This window comes from Pelobates fuscus, chromosome 3 (assembly GCF_036172605.1).
Source record: "Pelobates fuscus isolate aPelFus1 chromosome 3, aPelFus1.pri, whole genome shotgun sequence".
Taxonomy (NCBI): Eukaryota; Metazoa; Chordata; class Amphibia; order Anura; family Pelobatidae; genus Pelobates; species Pelobates fuscus.
In genome coordinates, this window is record NC_086319.1 from 295,720,821 (window position 1) to 295,740,820 (window position 20,000).

The window sequence follows — 20,000 nt, forward strand, 5'->3', positions numbered from 1 at the left end:
CCAGCCTGAACCCGGAAGTCCATTCGGCAGTCACGTGAGACACGGGGAGCCATGTGATGCCCTGCACGACATTGGTTTGCTGCGCGGGCTGGGCGTGGCGGCATGGAGCTGCTGGCCGGGCTACTGGCTGTTCTACGGAGGCAACCGAAGGACCGAGAGCGAGCCCGGGTCATGGAGGAGCGAGCCCTGGAGGTGTATGGTAACCTACCGGGCGGGTTTACACTGGGACTTCCTGTACATTGTCTGCAAGGGGACAAGTGACAGCTGATCGGGTGACATTTGGTGACATGTTAAGCTGTCTGTACCTGGCCTGCTGGGATACAGGGGTCAATAGACTTGTTTGTACCTGGCCTGCTGGGATACAGGGGTCAATAGACTTGTCTGTACCTGGCCTGCTGGGAAACAGGGGTCAATAGACTTGTCTGTACCTGGCCTGCTGGGATACAGGGGTCAATAGACTTGTCTGCACCTGGCCTGCTGGGATACAGGGGTCAATAGACTTGTCTGCACCTGGCCTGCTGGGATACAGGGGTCAATAGACTTGTCTGCACCTGGCCTGCTGGGATACAGGGGTCAATAGACTTGTCTGCACCTGGCCTGCTGGGATACAGGGGTCAATAGACTTGTCTGCACCTGGCCTGCTGGGATACAGGGGTCAATAGACTTGTCTGAACCTGGCCTGCTGGGATACAGGGGTCAATAGACTTGTCTGTACCTGGCCTGCTGGGATACAGGGGTCAATAGACTTGTCTGTACCTGGCCTGCTGGGATACAGGGGTCAATAGACTTGTCTGTACCTGGCCTCGTGGGATACAGGGGTCAATAGACTTGTCTGTACCTGGCCTCGTGGGATACAGGGGTCAATAGACTTGTCTGTACCTGGCCTCGTGGGATACAGGGGTCAATAGACGTGTCTGTACCTGGCCTGCTGGGATACAGGGGTCAATAGACTTGTTTGTACCTGGCCTGCTGGGATACAGGGGTCATTAGACTTGTCTGCACCTGGCCTGCTGGGATACAGGGGTCAATAGACTTGTCTGTACCTGGCCTGCTGGGATACAGGGGTCAATAGACTTGTCTGCACCTGGCCTGCTGCGATACAGGGGTTAATAGACTTGTCTGCACCTGGCCTGCTGGGATACAGGGGTTAATAGACTTGTCTGCACCTGGCCTGCTGGGATACAGGGGTCAATAGACTTGTCTGTACCTGGCCTGCTGGGATACAGGGGTCAATAGACTTGTCTGTACCTGGGATACAAGGGTCAATAGACTTGTCTGTACCTGGCCTGCTGGGATACAGGGGTCATTATACTTGTCTGCACCTGGCCTGCTGGGATACAGTGGTCAGTAGACTTGTCTGTACTTGGCCTGCTGCGATACAGGGGTCAATAGACTTGTCTGCACCTGGCCTGCTGCGATACAGGGGTTAATAGACTTGTCTGCACCTGGCCTGCTGGGATACAGGGGTCAATAGACTTGTCTGCACCTGGCCTGCTGGGATACAGGGGTCAATAGACTTGTCTGCACCTGGCCTGCTGGGATACAGGGGTCAATAGACTTGTCTGCACCTGGCCTGCTGGGATACAGGGGTCAATAGACTTGTCTGCACCTGGCCTGCTGGGATACAGGGGTCAATAGACTTGTCTGCACCTGGCCTGCTGGGATACAGGGGTCAATAGACTTGTCTGCACCTGGCCTGCTGGGATACAGGGGTCAATAGACTTGTCTGCACCTGGCCTGCTGGGATACAGGGGTCAATAGACTTGTCTGCACCTGGCCTGCTGGGATACAGGGGTCAATAGACTTGTCTGCACCTGGCCTGCTGGGATACAGGGGTCAATAGACTTGTCTGCACCTGGCCTGCTGGGATACAGGGGTCAATAGACTTGTCTGTACCTGGCCTGCTGGGATACAGGGGTCAATAGACTTGTCTGTACCTGGCCTGCTGGGATACAGGGGTCAATAGACTTGTCTGTACCTGACCTCGTGGGATTTAAGTGCCCTATACAAGATGCCATGCCAGCCCATGTGCTATGCTTAGTTATGTTAAAAATGCCCCATGGAAAAGGAAATCATAATGCTCCTCTTAGCATACAGGCACCCCATGGTGTGCACTCTCTACCCAGGTGGGTAACAATAGTCCTTAGTGACTGCTTGCCATAATGGGGTATGGCTATTCCTAGGTATGCAGTTTTCTGGCATGGTTATTCATAGGTATGCAGCTAGCTGCCATAATGGTATATGGCTATCCCTAAGTATGCAGTTAGCTGTCATGGTGGGGCATGGCTATCCCTGGTTATGCAGTTAGCTGCCATAATGGTATATGGCTATCCATAGGTATGCAGTGAGCTGTCACGGTGGGGCATGGCTATGTAATTAGCTGTCATGGTGGGGCATGGCTATGCAATTAGCTGTCATGGTGGGGCATGGCTATGCAATTAGCTGTCATGGTGGGGCATGGCTATGCAGTTAGCTGTCATGGTGGGGCATGGCTATGCAGTTAGCTGTCATGGTGGGGCATGGCTATGCAGTTAGCTGTCATGGTGGGGCATGGCTATGCAGTTAGCTGTCATGGTGGGGCATGGCTATGCAGTTAGCTGTCATGGTGGGGCATGGCTATGCAGTTAGCTGTCATGGTGGGGCATGGCTATGCAGTTAGCTGCAATGGTGGGGCATGGCTATGCAGTTAGCTGTCATGGTGGGGCATGGCTATCCCTGGCTATGCAGTTAGCTGTCACGGTGGGGCATGGCTATCCCTGGCTATGCAGTTAGCTGTCACGGTGGGGCATGGCTATCCCTGGCTATGCAGTTAGCTGTCACGGTGGGACATGGCTACCCCTGAGTATGCAGTTAGCTTTCATGGTGGGACATGGCTACCCCTGAGTATGCAGTTAGCTTTCATGGTGGGACATGGCTATCCCTGAGTATGCAGTTAGCTTTCATGGTGGGGCATGTCTATCCCTGGGAATGCAGTTAGCTTTCATGGTGGGACATGGCTATCCCTGAGTATGCAGTTAGCTTTCATGGTGGGGCATGGCTATCCCTGAGTATGCAGTTAGCTTTCATGGTGGGGCATGGCTATCCCTGAGTATGCAGTTAGCTTTCATGGTGGGGCATGGCTATCCCTGGGAATGCAGTTAGCTTTCATGGTGGGACATGGCTATCCCTGGGAATGCAGTTAGCTTTCATGGTGGGGCATGGCTATCCCTGGCTATGCAGTTAGCTTTCATGGTGGGACATGGCTATCCCTGAGTATGCAGTTAGCTTTCATGGTGGGGCATGGCTATCCCTGGGAATGCAGTTGGCTTTCATGGTGGGACATGGCTATCCCTGGGAATGCAGTTAGCTTTCATGGTGGGACATGGCTATCCCCGAGTATGCAGTTAGCTTTCATGGTGGGGCATGGCTATCCCTGGCTATGCAGTTAGCTGTCACGGTGGGACATGGCTATCCCTGAGTATGCAGTTAGCTTTCATGGTGGGACATGGCTATCCCTGAGTATGCAGTTAGCTTTCATGGTGGGGCATGGCTATCCCTGAGTATGCAGTTAGCTTTCATGGTGGGGCATGGCTATCCCTGAGTATGCAGTTAGCTTTCATGGTGGGGCATGGCTATCCCTGAGTATGCAGTTAGCTTTCATGGTGGGGCATGGCTATCCCTGGCTATGCAGTTAGCTTTCATGGTGGGACATGGCTATCCCTGAGTATGCAGTTGGCTTTCATGGTGGGGCATGGCTATCCCTGGGAATGCAGTTAGCTTTCATGGTGGGACATGGCTATCCCTGGGAATGCAGTTAGCTTTCATGGTGGGACATGGCTATCCCTGGCTATGCAGTTAGCTGTCATGGTGGGGCATGGCTATCCCTGAGTATGCAGTTAGCTTTCATGGTGGGACATGGCTATCCCTGAGTATGCAGTTAGCTTTCATGGTGGGACATGGCTATCCCTGAGTATGCAGTTAGCTTTCATGGTGGGGCATGGCTATCCCTGGCTATGCAGTTAGCTTTCATGGTGGGAAATGGCTATCCCTGAGTATGCAGTTAGCTTTCATGGTGGGGCATGGCTATCCCTGGCTATACAGTTAGCTGTCATGGTGGGGCATGGCTATCCCTGGCTATACAGTTAGCTGTCATGGTGGGGCATGGCTATCCCTGCTATGCAGTTAGCTGCCATAATGGTGTATTGCTATCCATAGGTATGAAGTGAGCTGTCATGGTGGGGCATGGCTATGCAGCTAGCTGCCATAATGGTGTATGGCTCTCCCTAGCTATGCAGTTGTATGGCTTGTCATGGTAGGGGCATGGCTATCCCTAGGTATGCTGTTACTTGTCATGGTAGGGGCATGGCTATCCCTAGGTATGCTGTTACTTGTCATGGTAGCGGCATGGCTATCCCTAGGTATGCTGTTACTTGTCATGGTAGGGGCATGGCTATCCCTGGCTATGCAGTTATCTGCCATAATGGGCTGTGGCTATGCCTAGTTATATTTACCTCTAATGGTGTAGTACAATTTATTTAATTGCTATATTATTAGTTTGTCACATGTACTGTATATAGGTGAATTGTCATCACTTCTCATGTGTTTTCTAATTTAAAAAAAATATTATTTAAATCCCTGTAATATTAAATGAAATACAGGTTACATTTTATTCTATAAACTTGCATTTCATCTCCCCGTCACTAACACATTTTCTTATTATTCACACATGGGGTTATCCGTTAATCTTCGTAACTGAGAGTTTTTCAAGGCTGACCTTTAGCTTCACTTGTCTTGTTTGTGCTGGTTTGAAACATGCTTTTCAACCAAAAAGGTCAGGTGTGGGTAAATGATACCACTGTGCCAATGGATCTAAAACTTACATGTCATTAGTCCTGGATGGATTTTTATCCAGGTTTCCCCTGCGGGATATATTCTCATTTTAGCAATGCCACAATGAACAATGTATGACTACATGCTAATCCCACTGACAGCACCATCTCTCTCTCCTATGGCAGCGCACTGAGAGGGAAACGGCAGGTCTAGCTCTTATTTATCATCCGCCCAATACTAGTACCCCCGTCTTTATGGAGGAGATATCTGAACTGCTAACTATTATAAGTCTCAAGTTTACCTCCTCCATCATTTTGGGAGACTTTAACTTATGGGCTGATTCTCCTACGGACTCTCATGCCCAGAGTTTAATACTCTACGCTAAAACCATAGGGTATAATCATGCAGTATCCGGCCCTACACATAGAACCGGACATACACTAGATTGGATTTTTCACAATGGGTTGATTTCCTCGACTGCTACTCCTCAACCCACGGCCTGGAGTGATCATAATTTGATCAAGTTTGAGGCAGTAGGTGTTGAAATGAAGAAAATCCCCCACATCCCAAAAAGAAATAATATCTGCACATGGTCTCGAGATATTTCCAAAGTCACCGGACCTCTTCTTAGCACAACTTTTTCCAGCAAAATGGACCCCATTAAATTTCATGATTCCCATACAGTAGAAGAGAAAATCTTACTGTTTAATTCAGTGATTGAAGAATCAATAGAGCTTCTAGCCCCTATGAAAAAAACTTGTCTAGTAAGACAAGTAGATAAAAACCCTCCCTGGTTTAATCAGGTGACCAGAGAGATGAAATGGCAATGTCGAGCAGCTGAAAAACGGTGGAGAAAAGATTACAATGCCGACCTTAAACTGGAATATCTAAAATCTTTAAAATTATATAAATCTAGTATTAAAAATACGAAAAAACAATATTTCACAGATAAGATTACAAAAGCGAAAAACTCAGCGGCAGAGCTTTTTCGCACAACAAACCTCCTAGCAAATCCTAACTGTTCGCTTCCCCAAGAAGAAACATCTCAAAAGTTTTGCGAATCCCTTTCTCACTTTTTTAAACAAAAAATAGATCTAATTAGGAGCAACATAGTGGTGGAACCTGATGCAGAAACTTTTACACCCTATGATGGTTCGATGTTCTCGAATTTTAAACCCGTTAGTACACCCGAGATTTTGATCATCCTCAAGTCTCTCAGGGCATCGTCCTCATCGCTGGATCCCTGCACTGCTCAGCTGGTGAAGGATGCCGCTGATGTTCTGGCCCCTTATATTGCAGACATTGTTAGTATGTCATTTGCCACCGGAGTTGTGCCTGGCATTCTGAAGCAGGCTGTGGTTATCCCTCTGCTGAAGACACCAACTGTGCCACGCTCCGAGTTGAGCAACAATCGACCTATTTCCACCTTGCCTTTTTAGGCCAAGATCATCGAGAGAGCGGCGGTATGGCAAATTCAGCCTCACCTGGAGTCTAATCACATTCTGGATGACTTCCAATCGGGATTTCGACCTGGCAGAGGGACAGAAACTGCCCTGGTTAAAGTCCACGACGATCTCCTGTGGGCCTTGGACAGAGGGGAGGAAATTGCCCTGGTACTCCTGGATTTATCGGCGGCCTTCGATACTATCGATCATGATAGATTGACAGAGAGGCTATTTACTGTGGCTGGTGTGGATGACAGGGCGTTGGCTTGGGTGACCTCGTTTCTCCACGACAGGGTTCAAAGGGTAAAATTGGGGACATTTTACTCCTCTAACATCTCCCTGACATGTGGAGTCCCCCAGGGTTCGGCCTTATCTCCAATCCTGTTTAACATCTATATGAGGCCACTGACCCATATCATCCGCGCCACACGCTTCCCTATCATATCTATGCCAACGATACCCAGTTGTATTTTCGCCTGGCCAAGAAAAAGGAGGATCAAATCAATCTTTCTTCCTGCCTACAGGATATCCAGTCGTGGATGGGAGCCAATTATCTAAAACTTAATGGCTCCAAAACTGAATGCATCATCTTCAGTAACCAGGAGGTGAATAGTATCTTTCCCTCATGGCCGGACTCGTTTTCTCCACCTCCGAGTCCTGCCACCAAGGTCAGAGATCTGGGAGTCATTTTCGACTCCAGGTTGACAATGAAGCCCCAGATTAATCAGGTGGTAAGCTCTTGCCACTACCACCTGAGGCTTCTGAGGTCTATTTTTAGATTCATTGCCTCCTCTGATCAAATCTCGGTGGTCAACGCCATCATCGGTAGCCGATTGGACTACTGCAATGCTCTGTACCTTGGACTGCCTCAGAACATCATACACAAGCTACAGTTGATACAGAACGCAGCTGCAAGGCTACTTACGGGTGTGGCCCGCAATGACCATATCACTCCATCATTAAGAGCCTTGCATTGGCTGCCCGTTCGTGAACGGGTTCTGTTTAAAAATGGTTGTTTGGTATTTAAGGCAGTCCATGGTATGGGACCAGACTATCTGAAGGATAAATTCACACGCTATGCTCCCAGTCGATCCTTGAGATCGGCTGATTTAGCCTTATTGAAGATTCCAAATTTTAAAAAGAAAAAGTGCGGAGGGAGAACGAGTGAAGTTCAGGGAGCGCAATTTTGGAACTCCCTGCCTCTGACATTAAGACTTGAGAATGATCTACTGAAGTTCCGCCGGAGCTTAAAAACAGCTTTATTTGCTCAGGCGTATGGGATGACATGAAAATTTTTAACCTGGTCCAAATGCATGTGATTATAATGCTGTTGTTTGCTGGATATGGTTTTATCTGTTTTTTATTGCTGGTATGCGCATCGAGACCCTATGGGTAATAAGACTGCGTTTCTTAAGAATTTTTAATAAATAAATAAATAAATGTTTAGTTAATAAGTCTGTACTGAATTAAATCTGATGTTTATATCAAAACGGTCAAATGATCAGTAACATTGACAGCACTGGATATGTTGTCATAATAGAACTGATAGACTCTGGACCATTATTTTGCATTTAACTGGATTGTTTCATTAACAGAACGGGGGATCAACAAAATACAACTCTCTTCTATAGCTGCAGAGAAGTTAACATTACTATGTTACTCTTGTTATTTCTTTTATATATATATATATTTTTTTTTTATGTACATATTTTTTGGTTAATAAAGTGCACTAAAATAGAGAGACCAAGATTCTTTAAAACAGAAGCAGTATCTTTAATTTAGCAACACCTAACATACACACATGATTGCAAGGGTCAGGTGGTAATTGAAGAAAGGAGGAGTTCTTGTAATTCTTGTATTTTTACATGTGTAGTATCCAAACAAAGAGAAGGAATGCTTTTTTTTTTTTCTTTTCATTTTTTGTTTGTTTGTTTTTCTGCAGATATAATCCGGAATATCCGGGACCCAGAAAAGCCTAACACACTGGAGGACTTGGAAGTAGTGTCAGAGACCTGTGTGTCTGTGCAGGAACTTGATGATGAATGCTTTCTGGTGATCATCAGGTTCACACCCACAGTGCCACATTGCTCCCTGGCCACACTGATCGGTATGGAGTGTGTTTGTATCCCTGTGGCCGGTGTTTAACCGCATCTGTCAAACATTTACTGCCAGCTAGTACCCTAATATCCATTTATTTTCATAAAGTACCTCTACTAAAAAATACCAGCTATTAAAGGAACATCTCTAACGTTAGGAGTGTGTGTTTCTAATGTTAGAGTGATACAGGGTGATTTTGATATCTGTGCACCCCCTCCCAGAAAAAGCCCCCCCAAAAATACATATGATCTCAATCAATCCATTGCTTCTTGCCTGTGTGCACATGCAGTAATCAGCATTTCCTACTAGAAATTCATTAATTCAAGGCATCTCTATGGGGAGTGCTCAGACGACCCATGTAGACACTGAACGTCCGCTTTCTTTCCCCCTCAAATAGATGAGGCAGTGTTTAGACTGATAAGCCTGCAGGAACACTGTCTTTGCCCCAGAACCACTACATTAAGCTGTGGGGGTTCTGGTGCCAAGAGTGTCCCTTTAAATACGATTCATGTCCTTGGGCAGTGATGACTAACCTGTAGAACATTGTGTCTTGTTTATTAGACTCCCATGATTATTAGGCAGGCAAAGGAGGTAGACATAATCTGCCAATAGTGAAGTACTACATTTAAGCTGTCATTTTGTGTTGAATGTCAAAGTTCTTTTCTCCTGCTCTGTTAATTACCCGAGAGAGAGCCTGCAGCAGCCTCCTATGTGAGCTTAAAGTTAAGATTTAGCGTTCTATGTAAGATTAAAGCAAGAGATAAGAACTTCTAAAGTAGACACACTGTGCTATTAGATCTGATTGGGAAGAAAATTACTTTTTTTTTTTTCTTTTTTTTTTCTCATATAAGCTGTGTGTAAGTCACAGCCGGCGGAGGTGTGGTTAGGGCTGCATAAACAATACACAACATATTCTGGTGCTTAGAGTATCATTTTAAAGTTAAGCTGTCCTGTTCTATTTTTAATTTTTTTTTCGTTAGGGTTAGAATTAATAGATTGAAGGTTAGGGAATAAAGGGACACTCTTTCTTTACTTGAACAATGTAAAACATTGCTGTTTCCCGAGACAGGGCAATGTCTACATTTGTCTGAGAACATGCTTGGAATCTATTTAAGTCAGACAGTGATATTATGTTATTATTTAAAATGACCACACTGAATAAAAAAAAAAAAATCCGCTATGTTTAATGTTAAGCTATTTTGTTCTAAAATTCTTAATTCCTGACAAACTTTACTGAATAGCCCTCTTTCAGTTGATTTTTTTTAAATCTTTGTGTATTTGAATAACCGGTTTTTATGCAATGATTGATTTGAAGCCAAATTTGCAGACCAAACTGAATTTTAAGAAATGTCTAATTTCAGACATGGAACTGGAGTGTCAGTAAACAGCAATGTCCATGAGTTAGGCCTCTTTAATTTGGGCAAATAAAACAGAAATTCCACAATTCACATCAGACGTTCACTTCAGAAGAGAACAAGCTGTTGTGCTGGTGTTTCTTTTTTGGCTTATTGGGGGACTGGCTGTGGATTAATTTAGTACCATTGAACCATCCATTTCTAACAGATGTGTGTTCTTTGTTGTCATGTCCACGGACACTGTTTTGTGCAAAGTCTTAGAATTCCAGCTCCTTCGTGTCAACTCCTTAGAGTGACTGTCATGTCATGTTCCTTTTTTTTTTTTTTTTCTTTTCTTAAAGTCTGATCTACTTGTTGCAAAATACATAAGAGAAAGTAGGGATCGCTTTGTCATATGTATTTTTACTACACTTGACAAAGAGTGGATCTTAAAAGCTCCGCTTCCTTTTTCAAGTATAATTTATCCACTATACTAACCTCTTGTCCCTTGCCTTTATTCTCGCAGTGCTCTCTCTTCGCCATATAACTTGACTGATCAGTGCGCAAGCATGAGAATTTTAGTGTGGCCCAGACTATGGGCAAACAAGGGCAGAGACAATCTGTTACTGCCAGGATCCTGAAAATGGCGGCACATAGGCACATGTTTTATCAGATACTTGAAATCGGCAGGGTATTCCTTGAGGTTGTATCAGTGTTTGTTAATCTTAGACTTGAGTTCTGTTTATTGATTCTCTGGTTGGGATCTTTTTATTAACATTGAACAGCGGTTTAGCTGTATTACAAAAACAGTATGAAAGAAGACAAAGCAGTAGACCTGATTGATTTCCCTGAATTGTTAACATTAAACATATTAATATAGTTGAGTTTTAACTCCCATTGATGTAAATACTGTAATTAATTACATGTACAGGAGTTTCCTTGATCCTGCATCTGTTACTTGGTTGTATTAACTTGACTTTGATGTCAGCCCTTGGATTTGGACAAAAAGCTGGATTTCTAAATAGTCAAACATCATCCTAAACTTCAGAATAACGAGTGATGAAGCATTATCAGTTCACACCACAATATGTTTAATTTAGAAGCTAAAGAAACGTTAGAAACCATACTTAAAGGGACTCTCCAGTGCCAGGAAAACAATCCGTTTTCCTGGCACTGCAGGTCCCCTCTCCCTCCCACTTCCCATCCCCGGTTGCTGAACGGGTGAAAACCCCTCAGTGACTTACCAGAGGCAGCGACGATGTTCCTCGTCGCTGCTTCTTCCTCCGGCCACGCTCCTCCCAGTCACCATGTCAGCCGGCGGGCGCGACTGATCCCGCCCGCTGGTGGGGGAGACCTAATGCGCATGCACGGCAATGCTGCACACGCGCATTAGACCTCTCCATAGGAAAGCATTAATAAATGCTTTCCTATTGGGGATTTTAGCGACGCTGGAGGTCCTCACACAGCGTGAGGACGTCGAGCGACGCTCTAGCACAGGTTTCCTGTGCTATAGACCAGGACGTGCCCTCTAGGGGCTGTCTAGTAGACAGCCACAAGAGGAGGAGTTAACCCTGCAATGTAAATATTGCAGTTTATGAAAACTGCAATAGTTGCAGAGTTAAGAGTAGTGGGAGTTGGCACCCAGACCACTCCAATGGGCAGAAGTGGTCTGGGTGCCTGGAGTGTCCCTTTAATGTGAAATGATAAAAGCAAAAAATAACGCCTTTAATATATGATGGCATCCTGGTTGGAGGGTGTATTCCCTGCTTCCCTCCCTGCACAGTAGCCGGGAAGACCATAGAAACACTATCTTCAAACACTGTTTGACCCAAGGTGTATGTATATGGCTGAATGATACCGTCATATACTAAAGGTAGGGATGAGTTCTTTTCATATTTTTTCTTTTTTTTTAACAAAATGATTTCCTTTTAATACGTGATGAAAGGATTATTGTATTAAAAATATTTATTATGATAGTTGTCCTTGGAGCTGAAACATCCTTTTCCTTCAGCACTGGGTCAGGCTCCTCCTCCGCCAACACGTGTGCTTGCATTAGGACTACTCCATAGGAAAGCATTGTTCAATACTTTCCTATAGGGTTTTAGCAAACACTGGATGTCCCCATGCAGACCAAAAGTCGCCTAACCACCCAGAAGTCCCTCTAGTGGCTGTCTGGTAGACTGCCACTAGAGGTGGAGTTAACCCCGAAAGGTAATTATTGCAGTCTATCCATAACTGCAATAATTACAATTGCAAGGTAAAGGGGACTTGGACAGTGCACCCAGACCACTTCAAGGAGCTAAAGTGGTGTGGGTGCCTATAGTGTCCCTTTAACTCCCTGTCAATCATTGTTATAAGCTCTGTCCTTTACATCTGTTTCTCCTCCTCACAACAATGGTAGTGGGACCAGATACATTTTCTTACTTTCATTTGTTATGTCATTTTGCATAGTAGTGCTTCTAAAGCATTATAGTTGTATAATCGGTTTTATACATCTAATCTGGAGTAAATATCTCTTCTGCCTACTGTTGCCTGATTGATCTTTTCCTGTACAAGTGTACTGCATTTGTATACATAAAGCTGAATAGCTAGGTTTAGAAAGAGCATTTACCGATATTACTGACGAAAGTCCTGAGATGGACAAATGCTCGTAACATTCGGGAAAAATACACAAATGTATGCAGCATTTGTCTGGTGAATGTTTGACAAACATTCCAAGGTTAATTTGGAAAGTTCAATGGAAATTCCATTACATGCTCTTGGACAACCGTATAAGAATGTTGGATTGTTTGCCATGCACTCCTCAAAATAATGCAGCATATAAGTGTCTTTTGCACATGTTACTATATATTCGCCAATCTCTGGTCAAGATAAAAAAAAACTACTTTTGAGGTATATTTTACTATAACATATTTGTATTTTGGAATAGTATACACAGGATAGGGCTATAGATGAGAGTTACCTGGGAATGTCTTAACCCATTAAATATTTCATTATCGTTTATTCTAATGATAAACGTATAACACCTCTCCCATGTTGTATGTCCTCATGGACCAAGTTAATCTTATTCTACCTCTCCCTATTTATATGGAACATAATGTTCATTTACTTTATAATATTAGTTCACTTGGCAACCATTCTTTTGTCTGAATAGAATGCACATTTACCTTTTTACCTCATTGCCTTTAGATTGTAAACGTGTTTGAGCCAGTCTCTTATCTCTTATTTCATTGATTTGTCACAATTATTCATATGTTTTGATGACTCGTACATTGCAGCAGGACCTGCCTCTTTATCAATGGCAGTAATGAAAGTGTTAGTTGTTGACAAATTAGGATGATAAGCACTGATGTTTGCCTTTTAGTGCCTCTTTATTGGTATATTCTGCAGCATTGGTTGTGTGCTTTTTCTTCACTTCAGTTAACAAAAATAATCAGTTGGCAGTTTTCTATTTGTTTGGTAGGGTGTGGGTTTGTCACAGTATTTCTTCTATGTGTGTAAATATTATGAGGTTTCTGAAGTGGTTTTGTGACCTAAAGCTGCCGTTTCAATTTGCAGTTTTTTTTGTTTTTTTTTGTACCTCTATCCCCTTGTTTTGTTTTAATTCACCTTCGTTTTTTAGTTAGTAGGCAGTACACTCCACTACGCTAAACAACCAGGAATTAACAAGACTGGTGTTCTGCTTGACAGCCAGGGGGTGTAGCAAAGGTAATTTAGAAAAGGGATCTGAAGTGTTCCTTTCAGCAAAGTTCCATTTCAGTTGCTAAGCTAACTTACCCACAATCCATCAGTCAATTAATCCCATAGAAGGGCAAACTGCAGACATGGACGGAGGGGAACAAAATGGTAGTCTGGATATAATAATTATTATTTTTTTTTTTTTTTTTATTTGAATGGGGACAAAAGGCCATGCTGGGTTCATTGCCAATATGCCAGTGCTGGAATGGAGTGACGTTGGTGACTCCCTAGCCACGACAGATTGGGAGTTACCACTTGCTTGTGGGAGGTCTCTTCTGCTCTCCCTGTCAGTCTATTCCAGAGAATTGATTGACAGGTGGGAGAACAACCTAGTTTCCCCCCCCCCCCCCCTCCCAATTTGTACATTTAACACAATGTTTAGATAGAATGTAATGCTCTTTAAATAGAGCCATACGTTTACCACTGAATGAGGGTCCTTAGCTGCCCACATCACATCCCCAACTGGAGCTGTGATTACACTCTTCTTTACCCATACCAAATCATACCAGCAATAGGCAGCTGTGATAGGCTGAAAGCAGTCAGCTGATGCTCTCTGCCAATCACAGCCACCCATTGCTGCTCAGGCTAATGTTTCCTTACTAGTCCAAGAAGCAAAGAGGGGATGGGGCTTCTGGGAACTCTCAAATTAACATTAATCTATTAAAAATGGCTCAACACTGAATGGAAGGACGATGTCAGGAGACTTCAGATACCATAACAACTTAATTGAGAAGAAGTGGTTACAGTGCCTAGAACAGGGGTAAGCAACCGTTGTTGACTAAATCTCCCATGATGTTTTGCGAGCATTGTGTCTGTAAGAGAATTATGGGAGATGTGGTCCACAACATCTGGAATACCTAAGGTTGCCTACCTCTGCCCTAGAGTGTCCCTTTAAGATACAAGGAGTAAGTTTAATCACATGCAGGCAGCTCCTATATGGTATAGGTGGCTAATCTAGAAGGTATTATCTCCTGCTATGTTAATAAACAGACTGTGCAATAAAGGAACTTAAAATAAGTTAGATTCTTTTTCGGGAAGTGTTTAGGTTTAAGCTACACAAGTCACATGCAGGGAGTAGTGACTAGGGATGTATAAGCAAAGTGACAACCCCTAAATGGCAGGGGCATGCTCTATACACCAAAACTGCTTCAATAAGCTAAAGTTGTTTTGGTGACTATAATTTATTGCACACACACTTATAGAGGACCTGATTTAGAGGCCATTGGCCGATTAGGAAAGGTATGTACTCTGTGACTAGAAAAGTAATTGTTTACATAAGAACACGTTCCATGATTAAAGTGGCTAACAGAACTTTGTAAAAACATTAATACTTGTATTCAGATCTAAAGAAACTCCAGTCCATTCACAGGAACATTACATGTGTTGATGAAAGCCAGCGGGCAGCTCCCTAAAACGCATTTCATGCCCCAGATGGGTCTTACTCATGAGCAGATGTTTGCTTTCCCCCCCTATGTAAAGTCACTGAGAGGCAGGCATTGCTACTACTGGAAATATGAGATGTTTGGCATTTCAGAAAGCATGCCTTCATTACACAATTTTCAGCACTTCCCTTTTCATTATAATCTCTCTTCTGGCTCCTTATTTTCCATGCCACCAGCTTAATGTGGGAATTGAAAGGTACTGGATGGAGAGGAAACGTTTTTTTAGCCATAAAGTTGTCAGATCATATTGCACTGTATTAATACAGATGGTTTTACAATGACTTACCTTTTATATAAACTGTTCTAATATACAGATGGCTTAGACAGAGCTTGGTTACTATAGAATTCTCAGACATCAACCTTTTTCTTTTTCCCTTTTTTTATGCTTTTAGTTGAGTGTTTTTTTCCATATTGAACATGAGCTGTCTTGGAAATTATGGTAACTCCTACATCCGTGTTTCATTGTTTAGAAGTCTGTAAAACCTGATTGGAGAATCTAGTCTGCTAAATCTCACTATCTCTTCTGCATCTGCCTAGATACTTTTCCATGCATCGCCCACTCCTTCTGTAATGTGATTTCCATTGCTTCTCCACTACCGACCGGCAGAATAAGACACTCACGTTTGTCTTCAAAGCTGAGTGCCAGTTTTCTGTATGGCTTTTTCATACATTTTTTTTTTCCATTCTAGTAGTTATTTTTTATTGAAATCTCTTTACAGTATAAAAATATACAACTTGTACAGCAACAGTCATTACACGCAATCATGGCTTGATGTACAGTACAAATGTCATATACAAAATTAAAACTCCACAGTAATATAATAACAGGGTTATTTACTAAAGTGAATTTCAAATGTCAGGCCAAAATATCAAAATTTGGGTGATGGGGGAGGGGGGGGGGGGGGGGGGGGTTCCAGATTGGCTACTTTGACCTGAAACTTTGAATTCGCTTTGAATTCTTACTTTTTAGTGAATAGCCCTGTAAGAGGTATTTTTTGGCACAGGTCAGAGTTAAAGACTAATTCTGCAAGGTGACTTTTTAACCTTTGTAATCCCTGCTATTGTACAGATAGAATATGTGTAGGGAAGCTCCGTGGGAAGAACTACCATAAAAAGAATACAGTAAGAAAAAATGATTTAGCTTCTATGGAGATATGCCAATATCAATGTCACCAATGTTGAGAGAAGTTATGTCCAATACACAGATTGCACTTGTTAACTTATATACTTAGCGGAGCAGTAAAATATGGTCAACAACCTGGTGGGGGGTCCCCCACCTCCATTGGCCCTCTGTATCTACGTAGTGCATTATTTATCATCTCCGAGGGGAGTCTGTCTAGTATTTCCTTCTATCGAGAGATAAGGCAGTGTAGCAATCTAGTGGACAATACCACAAACACTTCCACCACTGGTAGAAAACAAACGCCCTTGTACTACCTCTATCAATTACAAGACTTCTTTTGGAATGTAATCTCTAGTTCTGGCTGCTAAACAGATCGAAGAAATTAAGAGCCACTAAAATATAATTTTTCTAAGTTATTATCAGGTAAATTACAGCTTTTTAACATGGAAATATTAATATGAACACATGTTTATAAAGAGAATATTTGTTTTTAGATTATTTAAGTTTTTGGAAATTAGTAAAATTGTTTTTTGCAAAAGCAATGGATTTTTTTGTATTATTGTTTGTTAATGTGTGGCTCGGGCATTATCTGTAAGAAGGCAACAGCTATTACAGTGTTATTATTGACTCTTGTTTTAGATGTATATTTTTTGGGTTTTTTTTGCCACCCTTCATATAGTGTCCTCTGTTCTCTGCAGGTCTGTGTTTGCGGATCAAGCTGCAGCGCTGCCTGTCATTCAAACACAAGGTGAAGTCTGTCTCTTTGTGAACTTGAAGACTAATGTCCAGGGTACTCACTGATAAATTGACTTCAGTCATTCCAGGCACCATTCCATATTATAAATGTGCTCGTGGTTGCATAACAAATACTTGCCATTGATTTTGTATTATGTACGTCATCTGTTAGCGTTAATCTGTGAACAAAAGCCTTAAGGTCTAGTTTTCTGTGCTGCTAAATGAGGCCCAGGATTCCTTGTACAGATATTCTCTCAGGGAAAGTTTCTCGGCTTTTCTGCAACTAAAAAGCAATAAAATCATTAGGATAGAATAGTGTTAAGGCACTTATAATTGTAGTGATATATTCAATGCAAGGGGATAACTGCAGCCCCATATCCCAACAATATAACACTTCCTTTCTTATGATTCTTTACTGCACCAGGAACAAGGCGAACAACGCTTCAAACCATTTAGCGGCTTTTGTCAAGCCTGAACTCTGTCGGTCGAAATGTTGCTCACACATTTGCTGCTTGTAAATTTAATAAGTAAATAAAATAAGAGTACACAAGAACTAGGCCAGCGTTCTGATGTTAAAAAGCAAGAGTGAAACAAAACCAATACTGGTGTATACACTTTACAGCTTTTTATAACTTGCGGTCAAGAGCATCTACAGCTGGCTCTCTACACGCAGTCTCCACCAGGTGGCACAGTGACTGCACAGTAACACTGTGATGGAAATGCAAGGGTCTTTGTGGAACTCCATCAACCCTACCCACAGAGGTATTATTTAACCCGCTAACTGCTGATGGGTTCACCACTTTGCAGAGGAATTAATGACAAATCCTGGTTTCACACACCCACTGTTTGGCTCCATAGCCCAGACTGCAGAGAGGTTTGGCATATCCCTCACATTCCACACTCTGTCAGACACTCTGGTCAAGTTCTAACCAGTGTTTACTCAGGATTCCCATGGAAAAAGTGTGTGTCATAGTTCCCTTGCAAACAAATAGCGCAGTACAATGATCCACACCTATACCTGCCAAATGATCTTGGCATCTATTTGCCTTATTGTCCTGCAGAACGTGCGGTTCATATCCTTTTGTTTTTGCAGCTGGAGATCTACATATCCGAAGGGACCCACTCAACTGAAGAGGACAGTAAGTCACTGCTAACACTGTTAAAAGTGTAGTTGGTACAAGAAATAGCTTGGTGTGGGGGGGGAGGTGGAAAACTACAAGGCAGGTGGATATGAGAAGGGTTGTTAAATTGTAGCTACACATCTCTATCACAGGCAATACAATAATGCTGGTTTATATATGTGGGACACACTCTAGATTGCAAGCATTGCATGTAACTTTTTTTTTTTTTTAAAGTTAATAAACAGATCAACGATAAAGAACGTGTGTCTGCGGCCATGGAGAACCCAAGTCTACGAGAGATTGTGGAACAGTGTGTTACAGAGCCGGACTAGGCCAGAACCTGAATAGAACAAACACTGAGAGGCCATGCACTGTGAACTGTTGGGGTGCAAAAGATCAGCAACAGAGCTGATCTACCAGTCACGTAAAACATGGGACACATCAAAGAGTTTCCACCGTAAGCTCAGGATGGATCCACAGGCCCGATAACCAGCTCCTGGGAAAATGAAGCAAGGGTGCCTTGACATCGATATAGAATATATTAATGCTCTTGGAACTGTGCCGATTTCATGTGGATCATATGGTTTGACTTTTTGTGCAGTTCTCAATGGATACCACTTAGAAGCCCCCAGCACAACTCTGGAATTATTTACATGACAAATGTTGGCAGCTGGGTTTTAGCTTGTTTTATGCAAATCTGCACAGACAAGGTTAATAAATAAATCATATTTTATACAATATCAAAGAAGATTGTGATAATGTGTCCATTCCTATGTAGTTATGGGTAAAATGTGGACATTTCATGCAGTTCGATAGCTCCATAGGAGAATGCAGGTTGTGAATTCACATTTGGAAAAAGGGAATAGTGTTTTTAACAAGTGATGTGTGACATGACCCATGTTGATCTCTGACACAATCCAAACAAAGGTGCTGATCTGGAGCTTCAGGACTCCTAGAAAACCAATGCCTTTTTTTTGGGGTAATGATAGCAGAGAAAATATAAAAGGCGAGGCGACTTACGGGGTTTATTTTCTAAGCTAGTGTTTTTTAACCGGTGGGTATAGCACACAAAGCGTGCAAAAAACAAACTGACTTTTAAAGCTTAGATAGGTTAAATGCTGTCATTAAAGTGTTTTTAATAGGTGTCAGCATTAAAAATTATGGATTCTGCTGATGTATGTGTGCCTTGGATATGTTTCTCATTTTAAAGGCACACTTGGAATTAAGCCGTAACTTTTTTTATTTTATTTTTATTATTATAATGCATTACACCAAAAAAGCCAAATTCAGAATGTTTGAGAACTATTTTGAATCTCGTTCAACAGGCTCTTTTTACACAAAATGTGAAATTCCTGTGTTACTTTTTGTTTTGTGAATAACCCTGCTCAGGAGGGCTAATTTCTCATCGATCAAATAAGCAATTTCCTTCCCTTTGTTCCAAATTTTCTCTGCCAATGACCTTCTTCTGTCTTCTTTTCGCACTTGTGCTACAAATTCTATCATGATTTTTCAAGGGCAGCTCCATTCTCATGGAACAGATTGCCTACGTCCCCTCAGACATTCCTCTAGTCTTCAATCCTTCAAGAAGTCCTTTAGAAAACTTTTAGCAAGCCTATAGCCTGCCTGGATAATGTTCATCTCGATCTGCCCCATTCACTATATTGTTAGTGGGTCCACAGTCCTACCTTCCCGCTTTCCTGCGCAACTTGTTAGTTATCGCACATATTGCTCTTCCGCTTTAATTTAAATACCTAGTCACCTGTAGATTGTAGGGTTCTTCAAACAGGGTTCTGAATAACCTTGTTTCTAGTTAACACTTGCAATAGAATGTTTCGTATATGTTGTCTGTTACATGTCCACATTAAAATTATAAAGCGTTACAGATTATGTTGGCACTATGTAAATGCCAATAATAAATGCAAAGAGGACTCAGGATGCAATCATTCAATAAACTTTAAACTACATATCACTGTAGAATACATTAGTTTGGACATTTTGGGTATCATTAAATGAACAAAAACTTGCAAATATGGCTATTGGCTCAGGAATTGCAAATTCAATTCAACTCAGTCAGACACTGTTGAAAAGATTAACACTGAACATTGAAGTGTAGGAATCTGGCTTGTTATCAACAACCAGATTTGGATATGTAGTCC

At 42.7% G+C, this 20,000-nt stretch overlaps 1 protein-coding gene across 1 annotated transcript; it reads left to right on the plus strand.

The window, feature by feature from the left end:
- Nucleotides 1-32: 32 nt before the first annotated feature.
- CIAO2A (cytosolic iron-sulfur assembly component 2A) lies at nucleotides 33-18,582 on the plus strand. Its single transcript, XM_063448707.1, has 5 exons — nucleotides 33-199; nucleotides 8,197-8,361; nucleotides 16,687-16,736; nucleotides 17,817-17,862; nucleotides 18,079-18,582. Exons 1-5 carry the CDS (start codon nucleotides 103-105, stop codon nucleotides 18,174-18,176), a joined length of 456 nt encoding a protein of 151 aa, XP_063304777.1. The 5' UTR covers nucleotides 33-102; the 3' UTR covers nucleotides 18,177-18,582.
- Nucleotides 18,583-20,000: the final 1,418 nt, after the last annotated feature.